The sequence below is a fragment of the Calypte anna genome, chromosome 13 (genome assembly GCF_003957555.1).
Source record: "Calypte anna isolate BGI_N300 chromosome 13, bCalAnn1_v1.p, whole genome shotgun sequence".
Taxonomy (NCBI): Eukaryota; Metazoa; Chordata; class Aves; order Apodiformes; family Trochilidae; genus Calypte; species Calypte anna.
Genome location: NC_044259.1, coordinates 2,067,489 through 2,091,773, shown reverse-complemented (window position 1 = coordinate 2,091,773; position 24,285 = coordinate 2,067,489). Strand labels below are relative to the sequence as shown.

At 56.7% G+C, this 24,285-nt stretch overlaps 3 protein-coding genes across 7 annotated transcripts; 2 read left to right on the top strand and 1 right to left on the bottom strand.

The window, feature by feature from the left end:
• The first annotated feature begins 6,586 nt into the window (after positions 1-6,586).
• On the top strand, positions 6,587-9,302 carry SLC35A4 (solute carrier family 35 member A4). 2 transcript variants are annotated; one of them, XM_030459251.1, is made up of 3 exons: positions 6,587-6,660; positions 6,742-6,840; positions 6,955-9,302. In XM_030459251.1, the coding sequence occupies exons 1-3, from the start codon at positions 6,646-6,648 to the stop codon at positions 7,150-7,152; spliced, it is 312 nt and encodes a 103-aa protein (XP_030315111.1). In that variant the 5' UTR covers positions 6,587-6,645; the 3' UTR covers positions 7,153-9,302. The 2 variants fall into 2 exon arrangements, with proteins under 2 accessions (XP_030315111.1, XP_030315110.1); XM_030459250.1 differs by lacking the exon at positions 6,587-6,660.
• A 2,153-nt stretch (positions 9,303-11,455) lies between these two features.
• On the bottom strand, positions 11,456-14,883 carry LOC103534772 (toll-like receptor 2). Of its 3 annotated transcripts, none has more exons than XM_008500762.2 (2): positions 14,440-14,883; positions 11,456-13,641 (listed from the first exon to the last, which is right to left on the bottom strand). In XM_008500762.2, the coding sequence occupies exon 2, from the start codon at positions 13,629-13,631 to the stop codon at positions 12,276-12,278; it is 1,356 nt and encodes a 451-aa protein (XP_008498984.1). In that variant the 5' UTR covers positions 13,632-13,641; positions 14,440-14,883; the 3' UTR covers positions 11,456-12,275. The 3 variants fall into 3 exon arrangements, with proteins under 3 accessions (XP_008498984.1, XP_030315315.1, XP_030315316.1); XM_030459455.1 differs by lacking the exon at positions 14,440-14,883 and adding an exon at positions 13,820-14,107; XM_030459456.1 differs by lacking the exon at positions 14,440-14,883 and adding an exon at positions 14,352-14,416 and having other exon boundaries at positions 11,457-13,641.
• A 1,212-nt stretch (positions 14,884-16,095) lies between these two features.
• On the top strand, positions 16,096-24,226 carry TMCO6 (transmembrane and coiled-coil domains 6). Of its 2 annotated transcripts, none has more exons than XM_030458890.1 (12): positions 16,096-16,391; positions 17,123-17,235; positions 18,290-18,399; positions 18,558-18,699; positions 19,484-19,588; positions 20,033-20,118; positions 20,591-20,707; positions 21,623-21,734; positions 21,844-22,021; positions 22,701-22,795; positions 23,362-23,538; positions 23,852-24,226. In XM_030458890.1, the coding sequence occupies exons 1-12, from the start codon at positions 16,307-16,309 to the stop codon at positions 24,014-24,016; spliced, it is 1,485 nt and encodes a 494-aa protein (XP_030314750.1). In that variant the 5' UTR covers positions 16,096-16,306; the 3' UTR covers positions 24,017-24,226. The 2 variants fall into 2 exon arrangements, with proteins under 2 accessions (XP_030314750.1, XP_030314749.1); XM_030458889.1 differs by having other exon boundaries at positions 16,272-16,391; positions 18,516-18,699.
• Positions 24,227-24,285: the final 59 nt, after the last annotated feature.

The window sequence follows — 24,285 nt, the reverse complement described above, 5'->3', positions numbered from 1 at the left end:
AGGGAAACGTGTGGCAGCAGGGATGAGCTCAGCAGCATGGGCAGAGCCAGGAGCAGCAAAGCTGCAGTCCCTGAAAGTCCCTGAATCCACTGGGATCCTCCTGCTCCCTTCCCACATGGACACTTATCCAGCCAGGAGGTGGCTGGGCAGCTGAGGGGACAGGTAGAGGGACGGGCAGGAGCCCAGAGGAACCCTGAGACTACAACCTTGTCCCCACAGAGCCCCAGCTGCCAACCAAGGGCTCAAGGGCAGGGGGAAAAAACCTCAGCAGGCAGAATCACAGGCAGGAAAACCCAACCTCAATGCTGGCAATCCCCATTTACCCCCCTCCTTGGGCTCCCTACCTGCACAGCTCAAGCTGAGGTTTTGTGCTAACTGCAGTGTTCCACCTCACCCCTGACCCAGGGCTCCCCAGTTTCTGGGGGGGTGAAGGTTCCAGCAGCACAGACACAGCCTGGCCCAGCCCTGGTGTGTCCTCCCTGCAGCCCCAGCCCCTCAGCATCAGCACCAGGAGGGTGCCAAGACCTGGGGTGTCACCACACATTGTTCTGGCACAGCCCTGCTTGAGCAGGAGAGGTCACTGTGACCCCCAAAGTCACCCCAACCCCCTAAGTCTAACCCCCCCCTGCCCATGCCAGCAGGAGAAGGCACCATCCTGCAGTTCCATGCCAGAAAACTTCAGGCAATTAGAAGATTAAATTAATTTAATTAAAAGATGCCCTGTGCCACCCAGGTTCCTAGCTTTCTGCTTCTTTAAATGGCACCAAAATAGAATCATAGAATTGGCTGGGTTGGAAGGGACCTCAGAGATCATCAAGTCCAACCCTTGATCCACTCCTGCTGCAGGTGGCCGGGTTGGCTGAGCAGTGACCCTGCCCTCCTCCACCAAACAAACAGAGGCCATTCCCAGGTCCCCAGAGCCAAAGAGAAAACACCAGGGCAGTTTCTCTGCTGATGTTCTGGCACATCAGCATCCTCCTGAAAAAGCTGTCAGCCCCCAGCTTGGACAGGAGCACCCTGTGCTGGGTTAGGAACTGGCTGGAGGGCCGGGCCCAGAGAGTGGTGCTGAACGGGGCTGCATCAAAATGGCGGCTGTGGTGTCCCCCAGGGATCAGTGTTGGGCCCAGTGCTGTTCAATATCTTCATTGATGATTTAGATGAGGGGATTGAGTCCATCATCAGCAAATCTGCAGATGACACCAAGCTGGGGGGGAGTGTGGATCAGCTGGAAGGCAGGAGGGCTCTGCAGAGGGACCTGGACAGACTGGAGAGTTGGGATGATCCCAACCGGATGAGGTTCAACATTCCAAGTGCCGGGTCCTGCACTTTGGCCACAACAACCCCATGGGGAGCTCCAGGCTGGGCACAGAGTGGCAGAAAGGGACCTGGGAGTCTGGATTGCCAGGAAGCTGAACAGGAGCCAGCAGTGTGCCCAGGTGGCCAAGAAGGCCAATGGCATCCTGGGCTGGCTCAGGAACAGCGTGGCCAGCAGGTCCAGGAAAGGGATTCTGCCCCTGTGCTCAGCTCTGGGGAGGCCACAGCTTGAGTCCTGTGTCCAGTTCTGGGCCCCTCAGCTCAGGAAGGAGATTGAGGTGCTGGAGCAGGTCCAGAGAAGAGCAAGGAGGCTGTGAAGGGATCCAGCAGAATTCCTCTGAGGAGAAGCTGAGGGAGCTGGGGGTGTTGAGGCTGGAGAAGAGGAGGCTCAGGGGAGACCTCATCACTCTCTCCAACTCCCTGAAAGGAGGTTGGAGCCAAGGGGGGGTTGGGCTCTTTTCCCAGGCAACTCTCAGCAAGACAAGAGGGCAGGGTCTCAAGTTGTGCCAGGGGAGGTTTAGGTTGGAGATGAGAAAGAATTTCTTTCTGGAGAGGGTGATCAGGCATTGGAATGGGCTGCCCAGGGAAGTAGTGGATTCTCCGTGTCTGGAGATATTTCCAAAGAGCCTGGATGTGGCACTGAGTGCCATGGGCTGGGAACCACGGGGGGAGTGGATCAAGGGTTGGACTTGATGATCTCTGAGGTCCCTTCCAACCCAGCCAATTCTGTGATTTTATGAAAGATGGATCAGGACCTCCTTTGATTTAGATCTTTAAACTTTACACCCATTTTACCTCTAAAGAGCAGCTCTGGCTGGGAGGTAACTGCAGGTCCACAACTCTGCAGGTCCAAACCCAACTCTGGGATGGATGATGCTTCACAGCCACTTCACGAGGCTGAAATAAAGTTCCTGGCAAAGAGGTGCCCGTTCCACCCAGGGGGCTGAGTGCTCCATGGGGACAAACTGCAGAAAAACGGAAAAAAATGGGGTTGTGATGGAGCTCTGCTGCCCTCCTGTGTTGCTGCTCAGCCACATCTTCACCCTGGGGGGGCAAAGCTTCAAGTTTTGTGGGGGTCCCTAAGCTGCAGTTTTAAGTTTGGTGCTTGTGCTCCATCGTCCTTGAAATCACATCATTTTTTTTTAAATCTTTATATATATATATATATATATATACTTATTTATTATATTTACTATATATTTATATATTTACTATATATATTTATTTACCATATTTACTTATTTAGTATATTTACATATATTTATTTAATCTTTATATATTTATATATATACATATATTTTTTTATTAATTTTTTTTTTTTTTACCTTTCATGTAGTAGTAAAAACCCAGCTTGAAAAGTGACCTGATTGGAAGCAGCTGAGGAATTACCTGCTCATTACCTGCCTCTGCTTCACAACCTCCCCCAGCTGGATGGGAGCAGTGAAATCTCCAGGTGGAGTGGGATATAAATTAAATTTCCAAGCCCCCAAATCCACACCTTTAAATCCTTGAGCCTCTAAACCCTGGCACTAAGAGAACCCCAGAATCGCCATTTTTTAATTCCCTGGGTAGCCAAGCCCCCAAAATGTTCATTTCTCAGAACTCATCAGCCTTGCTTCTTGTTTTTTAACTGGCGTGGCAGACAGAGTTTGGGTCCCCCAAATCCCACAGGAAGGTGAACAAAGAAAGGAAATTAAAAAAAAAAAAACAATTTAAAGCCCCAAAGGAGGGAAGAAGGGGCCAGTTTGTGGTCACAGGAGGCTGAGGGAGCCCTTCCCAATTGTTGGCAAAGAGGGAGCTGCCAGCCCTAATCCTTAGGGAGTACCTGAAGGGGGGGGGTTTGGGGGTCTCCCTTGTGCCTTACTCCCCAGTTTTGTGCTGGGGTCCCCCCCAGGCTGCTGCTCCCATCCCCTGGGAGCCAGGAATGTCCTGGGTGACCATGGATGCAGAGAGGATCCATCCCCAGGACAGCAGCAACACCTGAGCTGCTTCCAGTGAGGGCTGGGGGATCAAAAGGATTTTATGGGAATGATGAGTTTCCTGAAAAGAAATTCTGTTCTGTGAGAAACACAGTCCTGGGTAAATGGCTCTTCTGACACTAAACAACAGGAGGTTGATTTGGGGCTGAGTCCAGGCCCTTTGCATGTAAATAGATAAAAAGCTCAAGGAATTAAGTGAGGCCTTGGAAATGGAAATTGGTTAAAATCTGCAGCCCAACATTATCCCTGTGTTGGAGGAGGGATTAACAGGAGGACGTGGCAGGATGACTGCCAGGAAAATCACCAAAGGCACCCCCACACACACCTGAGCTTATAAATGACTGAGACTCAATATTCTTCTATTAATGGTTTATTTTAATTAATAAAATTGCAATGAGCAAACCAGTGCTGGGTGCGGGGGGTGTCTGTGCTCCACTCACACAAACCCCGTAAAGTTTAATCTTTTAGTTTATATTCCAAACCTTAATACATATTCATAGGTATTTAATACATATTCATAACTTCTAATACATATTCATGACTGTTCTAGGAACAGGCTGGGTTATGTTTATTAGTTCTTGGCACGGGCAGGCCTTCAAAGGCACATGCCCACTTTATCTCTGGGGGGCTTTTTGAGCCCCAGCTGGTGGTCGTTGGATGAAGTCAGTGTCTGCCTCAGTTTCCCATCTCCTTACCCTTCGATTCCACACACAGAATCATAGAACTGGCTGGGTTGGGAGGGAGCTCAGAGATCATCAAGTCCAACCCTTGATCCACTCCCACTGCAGTTCCCAGCCCATGGCACTCAGTGCCACATCCAGGCTCTTTGGAAATATCTCCAGACACGGAGAATCCACTACTTCCCTGGGCAGCCCATTCCAATGCCTGATCACCCTCTCCAGAAAGAAATTCTTTCTAATCTCCAACCTAAACCTCCCCTGGCACAACTTGAGACCCTGCCCTCTTGTCTTGCTGAGAGTTGCCTGGGAAGAGAGCCCAACCCCCCCCTGGCTCCAACCTCCTTTCAGGGAGTTGTAGAGAGTGATGAGGTCTCCCCTGAGCCTCCTCTTCTCCAGCCTCAACACCCCCAGCTCCCTCAGCCTCTCCTCATAGGATCTGTGCTCGAGTCCCTTCACCAGCCCAGTTGCCTCCTTTGGACCTGCTCCAGCACCTCAATATCCTTTCTAAACTCCAGTTTCTGTACCATGAAAACACTACAATGTATATTCTGTTGTGCTAATCTCAGCTGATTTCGCTGCTCACCACAGAGCTTTGCAATTTCAGGTGCTTTTACTGCTGACTGCAGAGTGTTGCACAGGAAAGAGGGAAGGAGCTCATCTGGAGTCCTGTGTCCAGTTCTGGGCCCCTCAGCTCAGGAAGGAGATTGAGGTGCTGGAGCAGGTCCAGAGAAGAGCAAGGAGGCTGTGAAGGGATCCAGCAGAATTCCTCTGAGGAAGGGCTGAGGGAGCTGGGGGTGTTGAGGCTGGAGAAGAGGAGGCTCAGGGGAGACCTCATCACTCTCTCCAACTCCCTGAAAGGAGGTTGGAGCCAGGGGGGGGTTGGGCTCTTTTCCCAGGCAACTCTCAGCAAGACAAGAGGGCAGGGTCTCAAGTTGTGCCTGGGGAGGTTTAGGTTGGAGATGAGAAAGAATTTCTTTCTGGAGAGGGTGATCAGGCATTGGAATGGGCTGCCCAGGGAAGTAGTGGATTCTCCGTGTCTGGAGATCTTTCCAAAGAGCCTGGATGTGGCACTGAGTGCCATGGGCTGGGAACCACGGGGGGAGTGGATCAAGGGTTGGACTTGATGATCTCTGAGGTCCCTTCCAACCCAGCCAATTCTATGATTCTATGATTCTATGTCTCGTTTCTTGTTCCCCCAAGCCTTGCATTTACCCAAAGAACAGTTATCTTTGCATCTTTCACAATGTTGAAGGCAGATGTATTATTACTCCTCTCAAAAAAGGGTTAGCAAAATACTTTATTAAAGTTGGGTTAGTAAATGCTTTATAATTATTCAAATAATTACTCGACATGAATTCACAAACACACACATATATTACACCTGAGAATGCAAATATTGATTAATTCCAGGAAATGGGATAAATCCTGCAGTGAGGTTTATGCATCCGTATCTCCCCTGCTGTCACTCATGCCAATGGCTTTGGGAGCTCCCTGGTACATCCAGCACTGCCAGAAGGTGGAATTCCTGCCTCCAAACCTGAGGAAAAGAGCCCCTGGAGCTGTCTGCACACACACACCCTGCAGATGGAAGGGAAGGAGGAGAGGTTAATGAGGCTGGGAGATGTTTTGTTTCCCTGAGAGGTGGCAGGGCTGGGAATAAATGTCCCTGGTGCTGCCCAGGGGGATGAGGAGCTGATCCCTGCCCATTCCCAACACAAAGGTGAGGATACCCGATCCTAAACACGGGATGAAAGCAGAGAGAGCCAGGAGGGAGGGAAGGGAGATGGGAAGGGAGATGGGAAGAAAGGAAGAAGGGAAGAGAGAAGAGAAAGAGAAAGAGAAAGAGAAAGAGAAAGAGAAAGAGAAAGAGAAAGAGAAAGAGAAAGAGAAAGAGAAAGAGAAAGAGAAAGAGAAAGAGAAAGAGAAAGAGAAAGAGAAAGAGAAAGAGAAAGAAAGAGAAAGGAAGTGAAGGGAGAAGGGGAAATGGGAAGAGAAAAGGGGGAACAGGAAAGGAGGAAAGGAAGGGGAGAAGGGAGACAAAAGGGAAAGGAAGGGAGAAGAAGGGAGAGGAAGGGAGAGGAAGGGAGAGGAAGGGAAAGGAAGGGAAAAGAAGGGAAAAGAAGGGAGAAGAAGGGAGGAAAAGGAAGGAGAAGGGAAGAGAAGGGAAAAGGGAAAAGTGAGAAGAAGGGAGAAGGGAGGAGAAGGGAGAAAAGGGAGAAAAGGGAGAAGGGGAGAAGGGAGAAGGGGAGAAGGGAGAAGGGGAGAAGGGGAGAAGGGAGAAGGGGAGAAGAAGGGAGAAGGGGGAAGGGGGAAGGGGGAAGGGGAAGGGAAGGGGGAAGGGGGAAGGGGAAGGGGAGGGGGAGGAAGGGAAGGGAAGGGAAGGGAAGGGAAGGGAAGGGAGGGAAGGGAAGGAAGGGAAGGGAAGGGAGGAAGGGAAGGGAAGGGAAGGGAAGGGAAGGGAAGGGAAGGGAAGGGAAGGGAAGGGAAGGGAAGGGAAGGGAAGGGAAGGGAAGGGAAGGGAAGGGAAGGGAAGGGAAGGGAAGGTCCCCGCCCCGTTCCCTCCCGGGCGGTCCCTGACAGCCCCGCCTCAAGATGGCGGCGGGCGGGCTCCCCGTCACGTGTCCCCCCCAGCAGCCAATAAGGATCGCGCATTCCCGCGGTGCCGCCTCAAGATGTCGGACGGGAAGGTGAGTGCGGGTGAGGGGAGCCGGGCAGTCCCGCTGAGCCCAGCCGGGCTGAGCCGCCCTCTCTGACCTTCCCCTCCCCAGGACCCGCTGCCCAAGCTGAAGGACCTGGCCTTCCTGAAGGACCAGCTGGAGAGCCTGCAGCGCAGGGTGGAGGACGAGGTGCAGGCGGGCGTGGGGCAGGTAAAGGCGGCGGGGCGGCCTGCGGGCCCCGGCGGGCACCAACCCCTCCGTCCTGAGGGGAGAATCGGCGGAAAAATCCCTCTGCCCGGCCTGACTCTCTGCTCCTCCCCGCAGGATGGCTCTCTGCTGGCCTCGCCGTTCCTCAAGGGCTTCCTGGCCGGCTACGTGGTAGCCAAGCTGCGGTTCTCGGCCGTGCTGGGGTTCCTGGTGGGCACCTGCACCGGGGTGTACGCTGCTCAGAACTACAACGTGCCCAACGTTGAGAAAACCCTGCGGGACTACCTCAGCTCCCTGAAAAAAGGTCGGGATTAGCCAGGAGGAGCCCCCCCGGGGGCAGCAGGACCGGAGGCACCTGACAGCACCCCCCTCATCCCTGCCCAGGGGCTATGGGGGCTTTGTCCCAGTGTCCCCACAGCAGTGACCACTCCACTGACCCACGGCAGCTCGGACACAGCAGTAACCAACGGTTTGCCAGCTGATTATTGCTCTTTTTTTCTCTCCTCTCCATGCCCCTGGAGACTGAAGGGCTGCCTGTGACATGTCACCCTCCTGGCCACCTGGACACCCTTCCACCCAGCTCATGCTTTGCCCTAGGAATGTGCTTTGTGTGGCTTCCTGGGGTGGCTCCGTAGTTCTCCTCCTAACAAAAGACAAAACACAAAATCAGAGATGTAGCAGGTGGCATCATCCCTGTTCCCATCAGGCTCATTAAATTCCCGGTACTTGGTCTCTTCTTGAATCTCCTAGGGTTAGGAGTCTGGCTGCACATAAAGCAGCTCCCCCTGTCCTGGCTGCCACCTGAAAAATGGTGATTTTTGGTAATGCTGCTGGCTCTGCAAAGCGGGTGCTGAGGAGGGGGCTGTGGGGACTGATGCTGCTCCTCTCTGTGGCCATTTACGGCTCCCACGCTCCCCTCCTGACCCTCTGCAAGGTGGATGGTGTGATCCCCTTCAGCTCCACCTCTGTGGTGGTTCTGGTGGAGCTGACAAAACTGGTGTTTTCCCTCCTGTTCCTGCTGACCTGGGACAGGGAGCTGCTGGGAGCTGCTGTCTCGTGGCACCACGTTGTCCCCTTCGCCCTCTCTGCCCTCCTCTATGCTGCCAACAACAACCTGGTGGTTCACATGCAGCTCTTCATGGATCCCAGCACCTACCAGGTCCTCAGTAACCTGAAGATTGTGAGCACTGCACTCCTCTACAGCCTCTTCCTTCGCCAAAGACTCAGCCTGCACAAATGGGTGGCTCTCTTCCTGCTGGTGGCTGCCGGGGTGAGTTACAGCTCTGGTGGCCTGCAGGACCCTGGCAGCCCCTCCAAGATGCAGCTGCACATCACCCCAGTGGGCTTCTTGCTGCTCCTGGTGTACTGCCTGATATCAGGCTTGTCTGCTGTCTACACAGAAGCCATCCTGAAAGCCCAAGCACTGCCTCTCAGCCTTCAGAACCTTTTCCTTTACTTCTTCGGGGTCCTGCTCAACCTGCTGGGTTACTTCTGGAGCAGTGCAGAGAGGGGCTTCCTGGAGGGCTTCTCCTCCTGGGTGCTGCTGATCGTGGTCAGCCAGGCCTTGAATGGTTTGATCATGTCTGTGGTGATGAAGCACAGCAGTAACATCACCAGGCTCTTTGTCATCTCCTGCTCTCTCCTGGTCAATGCCCTCCTGTCTGTCACCCTCTTCAACCTGCAGCTCACCCTCCTCTTCTTTGTGGCTGCCTCCTGCATTGGCCTGGCTGTTCACCTCTACTATGGGGTCAGGTAGCTGCTGCCTCCCTGCCCTGCATGTGCTGGGGCTCTCTGGTTGTTCCTCAGGGTTGTTTGGGGCTTGGGGCTGTGCTTTGCCTGACAACCTCCCCACCTTGCTGTTTGCAGGGAGCTGTGCAAGACAAGCAAAAGGCCCCCAGAGGAGGAGTGCCCAAAGTGGGGGGGTTCCTTCTCCCTGAACCCAGCTGGGTCCTGCTCCAGCCTGGCTGTTCCATGGGTTCCCCACATCACCAGGGAGACCTCAGCCTGGGTCCCGAGCACCTCTGTCACCTTCTCAAGCTGCTTCCCCACACCAAAGAGCACCCATTTCTTGTGCCTCAAGATGTTCCTGCAGTGCTTGGCCCCTCTCTGCTCTCAGCTCCAGCCCAGGGCTGCTGCCAGGAGGGCCTCCTGCATCCCACATCCCAGCTCCTCCCCAGCCCTGGGCTTTGGGATTCTCTTGGGGCTCTGGGGAGTCACCTCTGCTGGGCTGAGGTGACCCCTTGAGCCCCTGCTGGGCTGAGGAAGAAGGAGTCTCCCTCCCTCCCTGTCTGTGGAGTTCACAGCACAGGGTTGGTGCTTCTCCTGCTCCCCAGGAGATGGGTGAGCAGCACCCAGGAGAGGGGTGGGCAGCACCCAGGTGTGTGCCTGTACTGTGGCCAGGGAGTTGTGGCAAGCAGAAGCCCCTGGTGGCTCTGGGCAGGGTTATTAAAGCTGGAGTTAACACACTGGTGTGTCTGTTCCTCTGTCCCTCTGGGCAGAGGTTTGGGGGACAGGGACCTGTCTGCCCCAAACCACACTCAGCAGGGAGGTGACAGCAGCTTTATTGCAGCTGGCAGCAGTGGGGGGGTCACCCACCCTCCTGCCATGCCTGCTCTGCTCCTCTTCCAGACCCTGCTCCCACGGGGTGTCCCAGTGCCACAGGGGGGTTTGTCCCCAGGGCTGTCCCACTGCCAGAGTGGGGTTTGTCCCCACAGAGGTGTCCCAGTGCCAGAGGGTTTCTTCCCCACAGGTTGTCCCAGTGCCACAGTGGGGTTTGTCCCCAGGGGGGTATCCAGAGTGGGGTTTTATTTGTCTCCATGGGGTGTCCCAGTGCCAAAATGGGATTTATCCCCATGGGGTGTCCCAGTGCCAGAGTGGGGTTTGTCCCCACAGGGTATCCCAGTGCCACAGTGGGGTTTGTCCCAATGGGCTGTCCCAGTGCCAGAGTGGGGTTTTCCCTATGGAGTATCCCAATGCCAGAGGGATTTGTCCCCATGGGGTGTCCCAGTGCCAAAGGAGTTTATCCCCCTGGGTTGTCCCAGTGCCACAGTGGGGTTTGTCCCCAGGGGGGTATCTCAGTGCCATGGTGGGGTCTGTCCCCAGTGGGTGGTGTGTGAAGCTGTCCCCTGGGGGCAGTGGGGATGGTGCCATTCCCAGTGTCATTCCCAGTGGGGGGTTTGGGTGTCTGAGGTCTGAAGGTCCCCAGGCTGGTGTGCTGGCTCGGGGTGTCTGTGTGGCAGTGCCAGCTGTGCCCAGCTGTTTGCTGTCCTCTGGAGGTCCAATGCCTGCCCCGTGCTGCTGGTCCCATGGGGACACCTGGGGGTGCCTGGCATGGCCCTGGTACCCATTCCTGCCCACCTGCAGGGGGTTCTGTTTGCAGTTCTGCATCCCCTGCTTCTGGGTCTGCACCAAAATCTCCAGGTCCAGGTCAGCTGCTGCCTCCAGGCCCAACGGGGTCACCTGGGGGGTGACAGGTTGAGTACCTACAGCTCAGGGGATGCCAGGACTCTGCCACCCTCCACCTCCTGCTCCAGGGTGAGAGTGCAGAGGGTGCTGCTGGGCCTTGGGGAGGGGTGGGGGGATGAGCTGTCACCAGCCCCCTGACACCCCAGCACCCCAGGGCCCAATCCGGAGGAGCCAAATCCCTCACCCCTGCATGGCTCAGCACCCATCTGGGGGGGCTGCAGGGCCAGGAGAGCCCCCAGCCCCCAGGCACAGGCACTGCTGGCAGCTTGGGCATGGGGCACAGCCACTGCCAGTGCCTCCTCCACCATCCTGGAAGCCAAGAGAGACAAGAGCCACCAAGGAGGGTCACATCCCCCCTCCTCCTGCACACCAGCACCCCCTTAGTCATCCTCTGCTTGCTCCCAGCCCAGCCCAATGCTTGGTTTTGGGGTTCCACTCACCCCACTGGGATGCTCCTGGCTCCAAGAGGGACATCTGTGCAAGCTGGGATAGGAGGTGAGGGACCTTGGACTGGCATAAAGGTTTCTCTGGACACCAGAAACAACCCCAACCCCCAGAATCCCAGTTATTGGGATACCCAATCCCAGTCTTGGGCATCCCAGACGTTGGGATCAATCCCACCAGGAAAGCACAAAAGGAAATGCTGAGGATCTGTGTGCTCTGTGGAAATGTAGAGTGGGGCAGAAAGCAGAGAGGTCCCAGGACAGCCCCTGCCCCTTGCACTGGGACAGGAGCAGGGACAACGTGGAGATGCACACAGGACCACCAGGTTTGGTGGCACCCATCAGCACAGGGGGGTGGACCCCAACCAGGGGCTCCCCACAGGCAGGTGCACCCCTGGGTGCCACCAAACAGGCAGCAGACCCCCAAAGGCCACCATGGGGCCAGGGCTGGACCTTGGGTCCTTTCCAGCCACTGTCCCTCTCCAGCCCTGGATTTTCCAGGCTGGTTTCCCAGTCCCTGGTGAGCCCAGCCCAGTGTGTGCACAGAGGGTGAGGTGACACAGCAAATGGCCAGGATTAGATTTTAATGAGAAGGCAGAACAGAGCATGGGGCCACAGCACAGCTCAGTGCTGCCTGCCTCCCACCAGCCCCATTTTCCTCCCCCGTGCCCCTTTTTCCATCTTTGTTCCTTCCCCAGAACCCTTCTCCCTCTGACCCTCCCCATCAGAGCTCCATGGTAAGTTCTGTGTCCCCCCATCTCCCTCAGCTTCCCCAGATCCCTTTTCTCTTTCCCTGGAGGCATTTCCTGAATTAACCAGAAGGCAGAATAAACCCATTTTCTTCTTACCAGTTATAAAGTTTCTGGCTGAACCTCTTCAAAGCCACACTCGAGGGGCTCATCCCCCAGTGCCTCAAGAGCTCAGGTCTTGGTTGCTGCCTCCTGCTCATTAGTGGTGGTGTTTAATTTGTTCATTTCCCTGTCCCTTGAGGTTTCTATCCAGTGTTAAATCACCGAGCAGCAGGGACAGGGGACACAGGGCTACAAGGTTTGGGTGAGACTTTTGGGGGTGGTGGAACCAGAGCATCTGAGCACCTCCAGATCTCCTGGAATTGGACTCCTCTTGGGCAGGTCAGTGGGTGCAGGGGGGGTCAGAGGAGCCCTCCCCAAGTCAGAGCATGGCAATGGGCTTTCTGCCCCAAAACTTGGCTGGGCAAAGGCACAGCCACCCTGGGATCACAGAATATTTGGGTTGGAAGAGAACTCCAAGCTGATCCAGCCCAACCTGTGACCAACACCACAGTCAGCTCCTAAACCCTGTCCTTAAGGCCCAGCTCCAAATGCCTTTTAAATGCCTCCAGGGATGGGGACTCCACCTCTGTCCTGGGCCATCCCAATGCCTGGAATGCTGCTGGGGACAATCCTGCTCTCCAGGGGACACACGGATGGAGCCCTCACCATCACCTGAAGGTCCTTCCCACGGAGCTCCTGGCCCTGCATCCCGGGGGGGGGACAGTCCCCACCTCCCCTTTCACACCCTGCAGCAGGGCTGGAGAAATCCAAGTCTGGATCTGAGCAAGCAGAGAGCCCCGGCCAGGCCGAGCAGGATGAGGACAACAGTGATGGGGACAATGACAGCCACGCTGTGACACTGCAGCCCTGAGACTGGCACATCCTTCACCTGCCAGCCCTGGTAGCCAGGGGGCAAGTGGCACCTGTAGTCCTGGGGCCAGCCCTGGCCAAGGTGCCCCGTGGCTGCCAGTGCCTGGAGCCCCCCAGCCCCGGAGCAGGAGCAGGAATAGGGATTCCCATCCAGAGCCACCTCCTGCAGGACCCCCAGGAGCTTCACCTCCTCCCAGGGCAGCTCCGCAATGGAGTTGTTCTCCAGGTGCAGGGTGTCCAACCTGGGGCAATTCCCGAGGGAGGGAGCAGCTTCCAGCAGGTTTTGGCTCAGGAAGAGCTTCCTCAGGAAGCTGAGGGAGATGTCCACAGCCCGGAGGTGGTTACGGCTCAGGTCCAACACCTCCAGGTGGGGAGGCAGAGGTCTGAGGACTTCATCCAAACCCACGGCTGACAAGTTGAAAATTCGGAGGGTCTCTGGCCACTGGCAGGAGGAGGAGGAGGAGGATGGGTCTGCCAGGAGTTTGTTCTGACTGAGATCCAGGTGCTGGAGCTCCGGGAGCAGCTTCAGGCTTTGGCAGACACCAGGGTAGGATGTGAGCTCGTTGTGCTGCAGGCTCAGCACCTGGAGCTGGGGAAAAGCCCCCTGGCAGAAGGTGGGCAGCAAACTCTCATCCCCGAGGCTGTTCCCTGCCAAATCCAGGGAGTGCAGGGCTTTGAACAGCCTTCCAATGCCACAGGGCAGGCTGGTGACATGGGACTCGGTGACAGCCAGCTCCTGCAGGGTCTCCAGCCAGGTCCCCAGGCTGGAAAATTCCTCCTCCCGCCCCAGCAGAGGGGCAGATGTCACATTGTGGAACTGAAGGGACAAGATGGGCAAGCCCTGGCCAGCCATGCCAGCCCAGTTGCCTCTGCCCTGGAAAACACAGCTCTTAAACACCAACTCCTCCACGTGGGTGTAGGAGAAGAACCTCAGGACTTGGGCGAGGAGCACCTCAGGAACCAGGAGATCACCAAAAACGATTTTCTTGATGATAAGGGAGCCCAGCACGCCGGGAGCATCCTCCAGGTCAGTGATGGGCTGGGCTGTGTATCTCTCCAGCTCTCCCCCCCAAAACTCCACAACTGAGGCTGCGAGGCACTGGATGAGGCTCCCGATGCTTTTCTGGGACAGGTTGTAGCACACACAGTGCTCCTGGGTGCGATTGAAGAAACAGGGACCTCTTGCCTCCACCACCCCCAGGAGCAGGAGAACGGCCACCCTCATGGTGAGCACCCTAGAAATGAGCAGAAAAGCAGTGAAAGGCAGCACCCCGGGGGCAGATGAGGTGTCTGGAGGGCTGGCTTGGGTACATCCAGCCCCAGAAAGCCACTGCTGGGGGACACAGAGCTGTCCTCACCCCTCCTGCCCAGCTCAGACCCCCAGAGCCCCTCATCCAGGAGCACTGGTCTCACCCCATCCCAGAAAGGGGGTTCTGGGCAGGCAGGTTCTGGGTGAGGATCAGAAACCCCACGGGTCAGGAGAAGCCAGGAATGTTGAGTTCTAAGCAGGGAAGGAAGATGGGTCAGCCCGGCAGCAAGGAGGGTGGGAGAGCCCCAGCTCTGTTTGTTTCTCTGTCATCTGGAGCAGGAAATTGCAACAGAGGCTTCGTGGTTTCGTTTTTCTCCCCCAACAATCTGATTCCCTGCCACAGCCTCCAAGGGGAAAGTAGGGAATCAGGGCGGAGGGGCTGGGTGCACCCCAGAAACTGCTTTGGGACAGACCTCTCCACAGATTGAAAGAAAAAAAAACCAAAAAAACAAAAAAGAAAGAGGCAGCAAGTGAAGATTCAAGGCTTATAAGAATGTGCTTTCTCAGCAGTCTCCAAGCAGCCGGGCGGGTTTGTGCCAAGGAGTTTTGGGAGGTCTCCTCCCCAAGGAAAGCCGTGCCCAGCACTGACCCCGATCAGCCGCAGCTTTTCCATCCCAAGGCCGGAGCTCTCCCTACCTGCTCGGGGCTGTCCCGGGGCTCCAGCGCCCTCCTGCACGGCTCCAAATTCCCCTCCCAAGCCGGGTTGGTTTTGTCTCTGACTCACCTGCCAGCTCACACCCAAAATTTCCTTGCCCCACGGCTCCTTCCTCTCCCTGCTGCCAACTCCTGGGTGCCAGAGGCTCTGCAGGTGCTCAGCTCTCCCCAGCACCCCCTGTTCCCCTCCAGGAGACCTCAGAGCCTGCAGGTATTTTCCAGCTGTTCCTGGGGTTTGTTTCCAGCTGTTCCTGGTGTTTCCAGCTGTTCCTGGGGTTTGTTTCCAGCTGTTCCTGGGGTTTCCAGCTGTTTCTGGGGTTTCCGGCTGCCCCTAGAGCCGGCTGGGTCGGGGCTGAAGGAGCCAAGCTCTGGGTGCTGCTTCTGCCCCCCCTGGGTGACTTCCTGAGCAGGATGAGGCCAACCCCGGGGCACTGCTCAGCAACCACCTCGGACACTTCTGCTTCTCTTCCCAGTAACCAGGGGATCTTCCAGCTGGGCATGGCTGCAGGCTGGGGAGGGGTTTAGTCTGATGGCTTCTTGAGGAAGGATGAGGGCAAAGAGTGGGGTCAAGGTGTCCTAAATGCACACTCAGGACCAGCCCATTGGGTTCTGGATGTTCTGGGCTCGCTGTACCCCAGAACCCACTGGGTGCTGAGCACCCTGCAGAAAGGCACTGTCATACCCAGCACCCAGACCATCCCCAGGTCAGGGAATGGTTTGAGTTGGAAGGGACCCTAAAACCCATCCCAGTGCCACCCCTGCCATGGTCAGGGACACCTCCCCCAGCCCAGGGGGCTCCAAGACCCATCCAACCTTCAGCGCTGCCAGGGATGGGGCAGCCACAGCTTCTGGGGGCAACCTGGGCCACCCCAGCACCCTAAAGATACAGCCACATGTGTCCCGTGTAGGATGGGGACAGGACAAGTCCCCATTTGCTGTGTGTCTGGAGATCTTTCCAAAGAGCCTGGATGTGGCACTGAGTGCCATGGGCTGGGAACTGCAGCGGGAGTGGATCAAGGGTTGGACTTGATGATCTCTGAGGTCCCTTCCAACCCAGCCAGTTCTATGATTCTATGATTCTAGATACAGGCAGGTTAAAAAGGTGGCTGGAAAGGGACAAAATGTCACAGGCAGCAGGGAGCAAGGACCTCCTGGCACAACCTGGCCTTGAAAAAGGGAATTTCTTAGAGGTTTTAAGGGTGTCTCCTGTACATCACGAACTTGATAGAGAAGATTCATGGTCTATATGGATATTTGTGCCTAAGGAATGCAGGAGGTGTTAAAAAAGAACCAAAATCAAGATGATTGAGTGCAGAACCAGCCCTGGTGCTATAGAACCTGTGATGTTGTGTCCTTTAGGTAAACTTAGCCTATTATAATCCTAAAAAAATCACACCTCCAGCTCAAAGAGACCCCAAAAAGGTCCTCAGGTGAGGACCCTGATCACACGTTATAGTCGAGGCACTGATATTAAAACTAGGGGACAATTACATCATCCTTAAGGTCCCTTCCACTCCTATGTATTTTATGGCTCCCTGATTCTATATGGAAACTGCTAACGGGTCAGGGCAAAGCGGGTGGCTCTGGGACGTCACTCATTAACGAATTAGCTAATTAATATAGCAACACCTCATGGAAAACCTCCCTTGGGATGCTGGGTTTGTGGGAAGCCACCGACACCCCCCCAAAACCTGCAATAAACAACATCATCACCCCCGAAATCCCCTTTTTCCGCCGCCTTTCGGGACCCAAACACCAACGGCAACATCAGGACCGGCCCAGTTCCCTCCTACCCAGCGGGACCCGCTTCTCCGGAACCGCAGAACCCGCGGGGTGTCCCGGGAGAATCCGAGTCCGGCTCCGCCTTCCCGGGGCTGCCGGGGACCGCTCCGCCCCGACCCGGTCCGGCCCGGCCTCTTCCTCCTCCCCCCGCCGCCATGTGGGGCCGGAGGCTGCGCTGGACCGGACCGGGAGGGCTCGGGGCGGAGGAGCTGCGGGTTCGGAGGAGGGAACGAGAGGCGGGTACGGAACCGGGGTGCGGGGAACCCCAACCCAGGGCTGGGGTGCGGGGGGAGAGCGGGTTCCGGGGGGTTCGTGGGACCACTGGGTGGGTTCGTGGGACCCCAGGGTGGGTTCGTGGGACCCCAGAGTGGGTCTGTGGGTCCTGAGGAGGTTCGTGGGACTCCAGAGTGGGTTCGTGGGTCCTGAGGTGTTTGTGAGATCCCCAGAGTGGGTTTGTGGGACCCCAGGGTGGGTTCTTGGGTCCTGAGGGGTTCGTGGGACTCCCAGAGCAGGATCAGGGACCCCAGGGTGGGTTTGTGGAACCCCAGGGTGGGTTCTTGGGTCCTGGGGGGTTTGTGGGACCTCAGGGTGAGATCATGGGACCCCCAAAGCAGGTCTGTGGGTCCCAGGAGGTTTGTGGGATCCCAGAGTGGGTTGATATGTCCCAGGGGTTCTATGGGACCCTGGGCACTGCTCTGAGAAGCATTCTGCAGCTTTTGTGTTCATTCATCTCCGGGTGTTTTCTGCTCCAGAGGTCCCATTCCCTCCACCCCCTCCCTGCTGGGTGGGATTCCCCAGGAAAAGGCTCTTTGGGTCCCTCCTGCCCAGCTTCACCCCCGGGGAACCCAACCTCCCATCCTGGTTGCCCCACCACATCCCTCCCCGTGAGGAGGGACAGAGCTCCCTGGAGGGGGTGGAGAAGGCTCCAGGCCACCTCCTGGGGAGGTGACAGGGACCTGGTTTGGTGTCAGCCCTGAGGAAAGCCCGTCGGGAGCAGCACTTGGTCAGCAAGAGGCTCCTGAGGGAGGAGACAGAGGCAGAGGATGGAGCAGAGATGGTGCCAGAGCCTCTCTCGGAGGCTGAGGTGAGGAATGTGGTGTTCCCTGGGTCTGCATCAGCCCCTGGGGGGGTTTGGGAGGGTTTGCTGAGCCACTTGTACAGAGAGGGTGAGAACCAGAAAGGTTCTGTGTGAGCATGGGTGAGGGGATTGAGTAGGAACCAGTAGGAAATTCACAGATGACACCGAGTTGGGGGCAGTGTGGATCAGCTGGAAGGCAGGAGGGCTCTGCAGAGGGACCTGGACAGACTGGAGAGTTGGGATGATCCCAATGGGATGAGGTTCAACACAACAACCCCATGGGGAGCTCCAGGCTGGGCACAGAGTGGCAGAAAGGGACCTGGGAGTCTGGATTGCCAGGAAGCTGAACAGGAGCCAGCAGTGTGCCCAGGTGGCCAAGAAGGCCAATGGCATCCTGGGCTGGCTCAGGAACAGCGTGGCCAGCAGGTCCAGGGAAGGGATTCTGCCCCTGTGCTCAGCTCTGGTGAGGCCACAGCTTGAGTCCTGTGTCCAGTTCTGGGCCCCTCAGCTCAGGAAGGAGATTGAGGTGCTGGAGCAGGTCCAGAGAAGAGCAAGGAGGCTGTGAAGGGATCCAGCAGAATTCCTGTGAGGAAGGGCTGAGGGAGCTGGGGGTGTTGAGGCTGGAGAAGAGGAGGCTCAGGGGAGACCTCATCACTCTCTGCAACTCCCTGAAAGGAGGTTGGAGCCAGGGGGGGGTTGGGCTCTTTTCCCAGGCAACTCTCAGCAAGACAAGAGGGCATGGGCTTAAGCTCTGCTAGGGGAGGGTTAGGTTGGATATTGGGAAGGAATTCTTTGCAGAGAGGGTGCTCAGACACTGGAATGGGCTGCCCAGGGAGGGGGTGGATTTTCCATCCCTGGAGGTTTTTAAGAAGAGCCTGGATGTGGCACTGAGTGCCATGGGCTGGGAACCACGGGGGGAGTGGATCAATGAGTAGTGACTTGATGATCCCAGAGCTCCTTTCCAACCCAGATGAGTCTGTGAGCATCTTTGTGGTCCAGGATTGATGGGGTGAAACCTCAATGCTGTCCCTGCTTGACCCATCTTTTAATTTTTTAATAGGTTCTTGAGCTGCTCAAGGGCATGCAGAGGGGCTCAGAGGAGAGAAAGAGATCCCTCAAACAGCTCCACAGGGCCCTGAGGAACAAGGAAACTCAGCAGAAGTTTGTCAGGTCAGGTTTGACACTGCAGGGCTCTTAGCAAAGTCCAAAGTGGCTTTTTGTCCCCCTTGTTGTGGGGGATGAAGGGTGGGGAGCAGGGGGTGCCAGCAGCCTTTGGGTTCCCCCAGGCTGGATGGCAGCATCCGGACACTCCTTGGGGTCTTCACCAGCCCCCTGGCTGACATCCAGATGGAAGCTGCCCACTGCCTCCACGAGCTGTCCCACTCCAGTGACCCTGCTGTGGCTGAGGCATGTCTGCCAGCCACCCCCTACCTCCTCACCTACCTCTCAGGACACAGCGTGGAGTTCATGGTAAGATCCAGGCTTGTGTCTGCTTGATGATCCCTGGGGAGCACTCAGGTGCTGTCCTCTTTTGGGCAGCCTTAACCTAAGGTAGTGGGAAGGGGATGTCTGGAAGTCTCCAGTCCAACCTTCCCCTGGGAGCAGGACTGTCCCTGGTGCTATCCCAGGGCAGTGTGGCTTTTTCTTGGAAATATGGAGACCCTCTTCACCGTGCCCCATCCCAAAACCAAGAAGAGTTGGGTTCCACTGTGTTTAGATTCCCTCCCTGGTAGCTGCAGGCTGCTCCCAAGCATCACCCAGGCTGGGAGGGATGCAGAGTTTGGCCCCATTTGCAGTGGGTTCCTCCTCTCCAGCTTCAAACTCTGCTTGGGGAAGCTGGAATTCCATCACCAGGTGTCTGCTCTGGCTTCTTGGATGCAGAGTGAACCTGGCCAGGGGGTACCTTGGTGTCCTTGTGCTGGGGAAAGCAGGAACACATCAGGGATGATGCAGGTTGGGAGGGGATCTGAGGTCAGGGACAAGGCAGGGAGGGAGCCCAAGGCCATGGTGACATTTTAAGGGAGTGGAATCAGAGGGGTCTTGGGGAAATGGCACAGAAATCACCTCCAAAGTAAAAGTCATCAGATCCCAACCAGGGCCTGCTAGGAAGAGGATGAATTGAAGCTGCTTGTTTTAGTTTGAGTGTGAGGAAGTAAAGTAGGGCTTTCAGACTCTGAGAGGGATGGAACACAGTGATCCAGGGGCTGGAGAGTCCCCAAGGGGGAAGGGACCTCCTCTCTGGGGTGTTTTTCAGGAGCTGTGTTTGTACACATTGGGCAACCTGGTGGTGGAAAGTGAAGCTGTGAGGAAACAGCTTCTGCCTCAGGGCATCATTCCAGTGCTGGCATCCTGCATCCAGGTGGGTGAGCTCTGCCCCAAAAAGGCTTTTCCTGGCCTCTCTGGGCTCTGGTTGACAGGACTGAGATCCCAGCTCTCCCTACAGCTGCTGCAGAGTCCCCTCTGCTCTTCCCTTGGGACTGAAGGTCTCTCAGGGCTCTCCTGAGCTTTTTTGGGGCCCAGGTCACCATGACCTTGTGCTCTCCCCCAGCTGAATCTCTCACATCAAATAAATCATCTGTGACATGGGGAGCCTCAGGGGCTCCAGGTGGTACCTGAGGCCACCCCAGGGCTGTCCTCTGCAGACCCAAAGCAGTTCTGCTGTGCTCTTTGGGCTCCTGGATCCCTAAGGCTGCAGGGATGGGGGGGGGGACAGCTCAGCTTCAGTGTGAGCACAGCTTGCTCTGTCACCCCTTGTCCCCCCCTCTGCTCTGTGCCCCTACACTGCCCACTGTTCTCTTTGCAGTCCCCCCACCAGGCTGTGCTGGAAGCTTTGGGCTATGCCCTCTCCCAGCTCCTCCAAGCCAAGGAAGCCCCCACAGAGATCATCCCGTGAGTCCCAACCTCCTCACCCCCACCTCAGGAGGGGCCCTGGGCTGATGTCCCCCCTGTGCTGGGGACAAGGATGCTTTGTCCATCCCAGTGACACTAATGGTGCAGAGCCGAAGCCCAACAGAACCATGGTGGGTTTTTTGGGGGATCAGGGTGCAGAACCCGTTTCCTTCAGCCTGACCTGAGCAGAGAGCTCGGGTGTTTCAGTGAAGGGCAGTGCTGAGCAGGACAGGCTCACAGCAAAATTCTGGCTGTGTTCCTCCTCAGAAGGAAAAGAGCAACTCCCAGTGCCCAAAGGGTGACCCCAGACAAGGTGTCCCACAGGGACAGGGGGACCTTGTGCCAGAGTTTCTCCCGGGGGTGTTTCTGGAGGCTCCTTGCTGGGTGGCCATGGCTCGTGTCTCCTTCTCAGCTGTCTGTGTGTCTTGCTTGTCCCCTGGTTTCTCTGCTAACTCTGCCATTCTGCCCCCAGCTTGGTGCTGGACTCTCCTCTCCCCCAGCACATGCTCCGACTGGTTTGCTCTGGTCTGAAGACTGGGACAGGAGCAGCCGTGGAGTTTGCCTGGTGTCTGCACTACATCATCTGTAGGTAAAGCTGCTTCACTCCTCATCTGGAGTCCCCTGGGGGCAGCCAGACAGAGGAGGCACAAAGGCTCAGGGTCCTGCAGGAGGACCTGGATTGCTTCCCTTTGCTCTCTTCCCTTGGGAAAGTGCTGTCCCTGAGTGCACACATGCTGCTCGCAGGATCACTCAGCTCCTTTCCAGGGTGACAAACCTGAGCAGGCTGTTCCTAGTGCTCTGAAATCCCTCCTGCCCCCCCCATGTCTGGGCCTGTACCCCAAGACAAGCTCCCTAAATTCTCCATCTTCTAAGTTTTGTCACCTGGCCTTGTCCCTGCCTGCCTTGGGGTGGCTGCTCTGGTGCCATCTCTTTCAGCAGCCTCAGCAAAAAGAAAGAAATCCCAGAATCCCAGACTGGTTTGGGTTGGGATGGAATGGACCTTAAAGCCCATCCCATTCCCACCCCCTGCCATGGTCAGGGACACCTCCCCCAGCCCAGGGGGCTCCAAGCCCCATCCAACCTTCAGCAATGCCAGGGATGGGGCAGCCACAGCTTCTGGGGACAACCTGGGCCACCCCCTTCACACTAAAGACACAAACTGGTGGCAAGCTTTAGAATATTTCTGATTTACAGGAGATGGGGGGGCTTTTTAGTTTGCTTTCATATTTCATTGTTTCACCAACCAGAACTACTGGTGGTTTATTCTGAGTTCTTGAGCCCATTAACTGGCACAACAGGTGTATGAAAAAGTGTTAGAAGTAAAGGAGGACACAGTGGTAACACTGAGCAGTGTTTTTACAAAAACACAACATATTCTATGGACCCTGGTTTATAGAGCCAAACCAGCTAGAATGCCAAAAAGAAAAAAAAGACAAACCTAACCTTCTTATTTTGGCTGTTGTGTCCTGGCTGAGAGCCACCACCCTGTCCCTTCCCTTTGCAGCCACACAGCCACCACGTCACTGCTGTCCCTGGGGGCCTTGCCTGCCCTCACCTCCCTCCTGCTCCACTTGGCTTCTGAAATCCCCCCAAACCCTCCCGAGGGCCTGGAGCTGGTAAGACAGGAGCCTGGTGCCCCCTGCTCCTGGTATTGCTGTGGGGATGAGCTCTGGATCAAGAGCTCTGTGTGGTTTTTTGGGGTTTTTTTTCCCCCCCTCCTTGCAGCTGGTGTGCCCGGTGCTGCGGTGTCTCAGCAATCTGCTGGCAGAGCAGGGGTTCTGCTGTCAGAACCAGGTTCTGGACCAGCGCCTGCTCGTCGCCCTCTTCCTCATCCTGCAGAGCTTCCTCCAGCACCATCCCTTCATGGCCCAGGAATGTCTCTGCCTGCTCAACAACCTCACGGGTGAGCTCCCCCTGGAGCTGCTGCTGCCCCCTCCCACGGCTGGTGCTGGAGTCCTGAGCACAGGGACCACAGAACCACAGACTGGGTTGGGTTGGGTTGGAAGGGACCTTCAGGACCATCCATTCCCACCCTCTTGCCATGGGCAGGAACACCTCCCCCAGCCCAGGGTGCTCCAAGCCCCATCCAACCTTCAGCACTGCCAGGGATGGGGCAGCCACAGCTTCTGGGGGCAACCTGGGACTCACCACCCTCACACCAAACAATTTCTTCTTAAAACTTCATCTAAATTTCTCATCCATTTTAAAGCCATCATCCTTTGTCCCAGCATTGGATTTTTCCAGCTGGAAACCCTTCTCCCTCATCCCATCCCCCCAGGCCCTTGTCCCAAGTCCCTCCCCAGCTTTCCTGCAGCCCCTTCAGGCACTGGAAGGTGCTCTGAGGTCTCCCTGGAGCCTTTTCCAGGCTGAACACCCCCAAATCTCCCAGCCTGGCTCAGAGCAGAGCTGCTCCAGCCCTTGTAGGACCATCCTAGTGGTTTCCTCTGAACTGGCTCCACCAGCTCCACATCCTCGTGTTGAGGGCTGCGGAACCATCACTACAGGGGGAACTTCCCTGGAGAAGCTTCCAAGATCTCCCTGAGGAACTTTGATGCTGTGTGTTCCTTCTCTGCCCACCCCAGCTGATGAACCCTTCTTCTGCTCTGCTCTGCTCTCCCTGGACTTGCTCCCAGCCCTGCTGCAGCTCCTCTCCTCTTCCCAGGTGGTCCGTGTGCTGGTAAGACCTCAGCTCCTGCCCCAGGCCTGGCTGGAACCTGAACCCCACCTGCCTGGTGCTGGGGTTGGGGTTGGTTTTGGGGTAGGAGCTTGGGAACCTGAACCCCACGTGCCTGGTGCTGGGGTTGGTTTTGGGGCAGGAGCTTGGGAACCTGAACCCCACCTGCCTGGGGTTGGGGTTGGTTTTGGGGCAGGAGCTCTGGTAGTGTGGTCACCTCCCCTGAACTCCTGGTGTGTCTGCCCTTGCCAGACTTGTCCCAGCAGAAGAGGGGTCCCAAGGCAGAGGATCTGCAGTGGCCCTGGGGGGGCTGCTGCCACTTTCTTTTGGAAGCCCCTTGGGGTTTAGGGGGTCCTGGAAGGGGGGTTCTGCCAAGGTGGTGGCTGAGCCAAGGCAGGGGGCTGAGCAGTGCCTGGGGGTGGAGATGGAGGAGGCTTTTGAAGAGCATTTTCCACAGCCATCTGGTTGGTGGGCACTTTGGGGAAGCACCTGGCGGGACCTCCAGGAAGGACAGGGAGGGTTTTTGGATGTCCCCGTTGTCCCCTCCTTCTCCTGGCTCCTCCCTCCAGGTCCTGACAGTGCTGTGCAATGTGGCTGTGCAGGGAGCAGGACACTGCCAGGAGCTGCTCCGGGCCCTGCCCCTGCTCCTCTCCCTGCTCCTGCCCCTCCTGGCACCACCTGGGGACACCCAAGTGCTGGGACAGGGCCTGGAGCTGCTGCACCTCCTCTTCCTCCACTGCCCAGAGGTAAGAGCCTGCCCAGAATCCACTAGGAGATTGTAAAGTTGGGAATGATGATGATGAAGAAATAATTGCACCTTCAGCCACCCCCCCCCACACGAGGCTGAAGGGGGACACATGTGGAACCTCTTGTGTCCCTGGGGGGTTCCTTTTTATTGACAATGAGCATGTTTGGTTTGGTTTTGGGTTTGTTTTTTTTTTTAGAGGGGGGAGGCAGGTTGTTTGTCCCCTTTATCTGGTGAGGATTCTTTCTGATTCAGCTCTGTGCCCTTCCCCATGGCTTGGGGCCATTCCCTCAGCCCCCTCTCCCCTGGCACAGGCTGCTGCTGACTTCCTCAGGCAGGGTGGGCACCAGGTCCTGGAGCAGCACCAGAGCATCCCAGAGCTGCAGGAGAGGGCAGGAGCACTGCTGGAAATGCTCAGGCAGCCCCCAGGAACCTCTGCCTGCACTCCCTGCCCCACCACACTGCCTGCCTCCTCCTAGGCCACTCCACCTCCCTTCCCTCCTCCCACCCTGAGCTCCAAGGAGGAGCAAACCCTTTGTCCCTGCTGCCCCAGGGGCTGGGCAGGGGTCAGACACCAGTGGCAGCACTGGAGGATGGGGTCTGGCCAGGATGTGGCTGTCCCCATCCCTTGCAGGCTGCCCCCTGCCTCCCCAGAGCTCAGGGCTGGGGCTCTGGGTGCTGAGGGGTGGGGTGAGACCCCCCCTAGCTCAGCTTTTCCTTTTTGCCTTGAAAGTCAAGAGGGGAATGA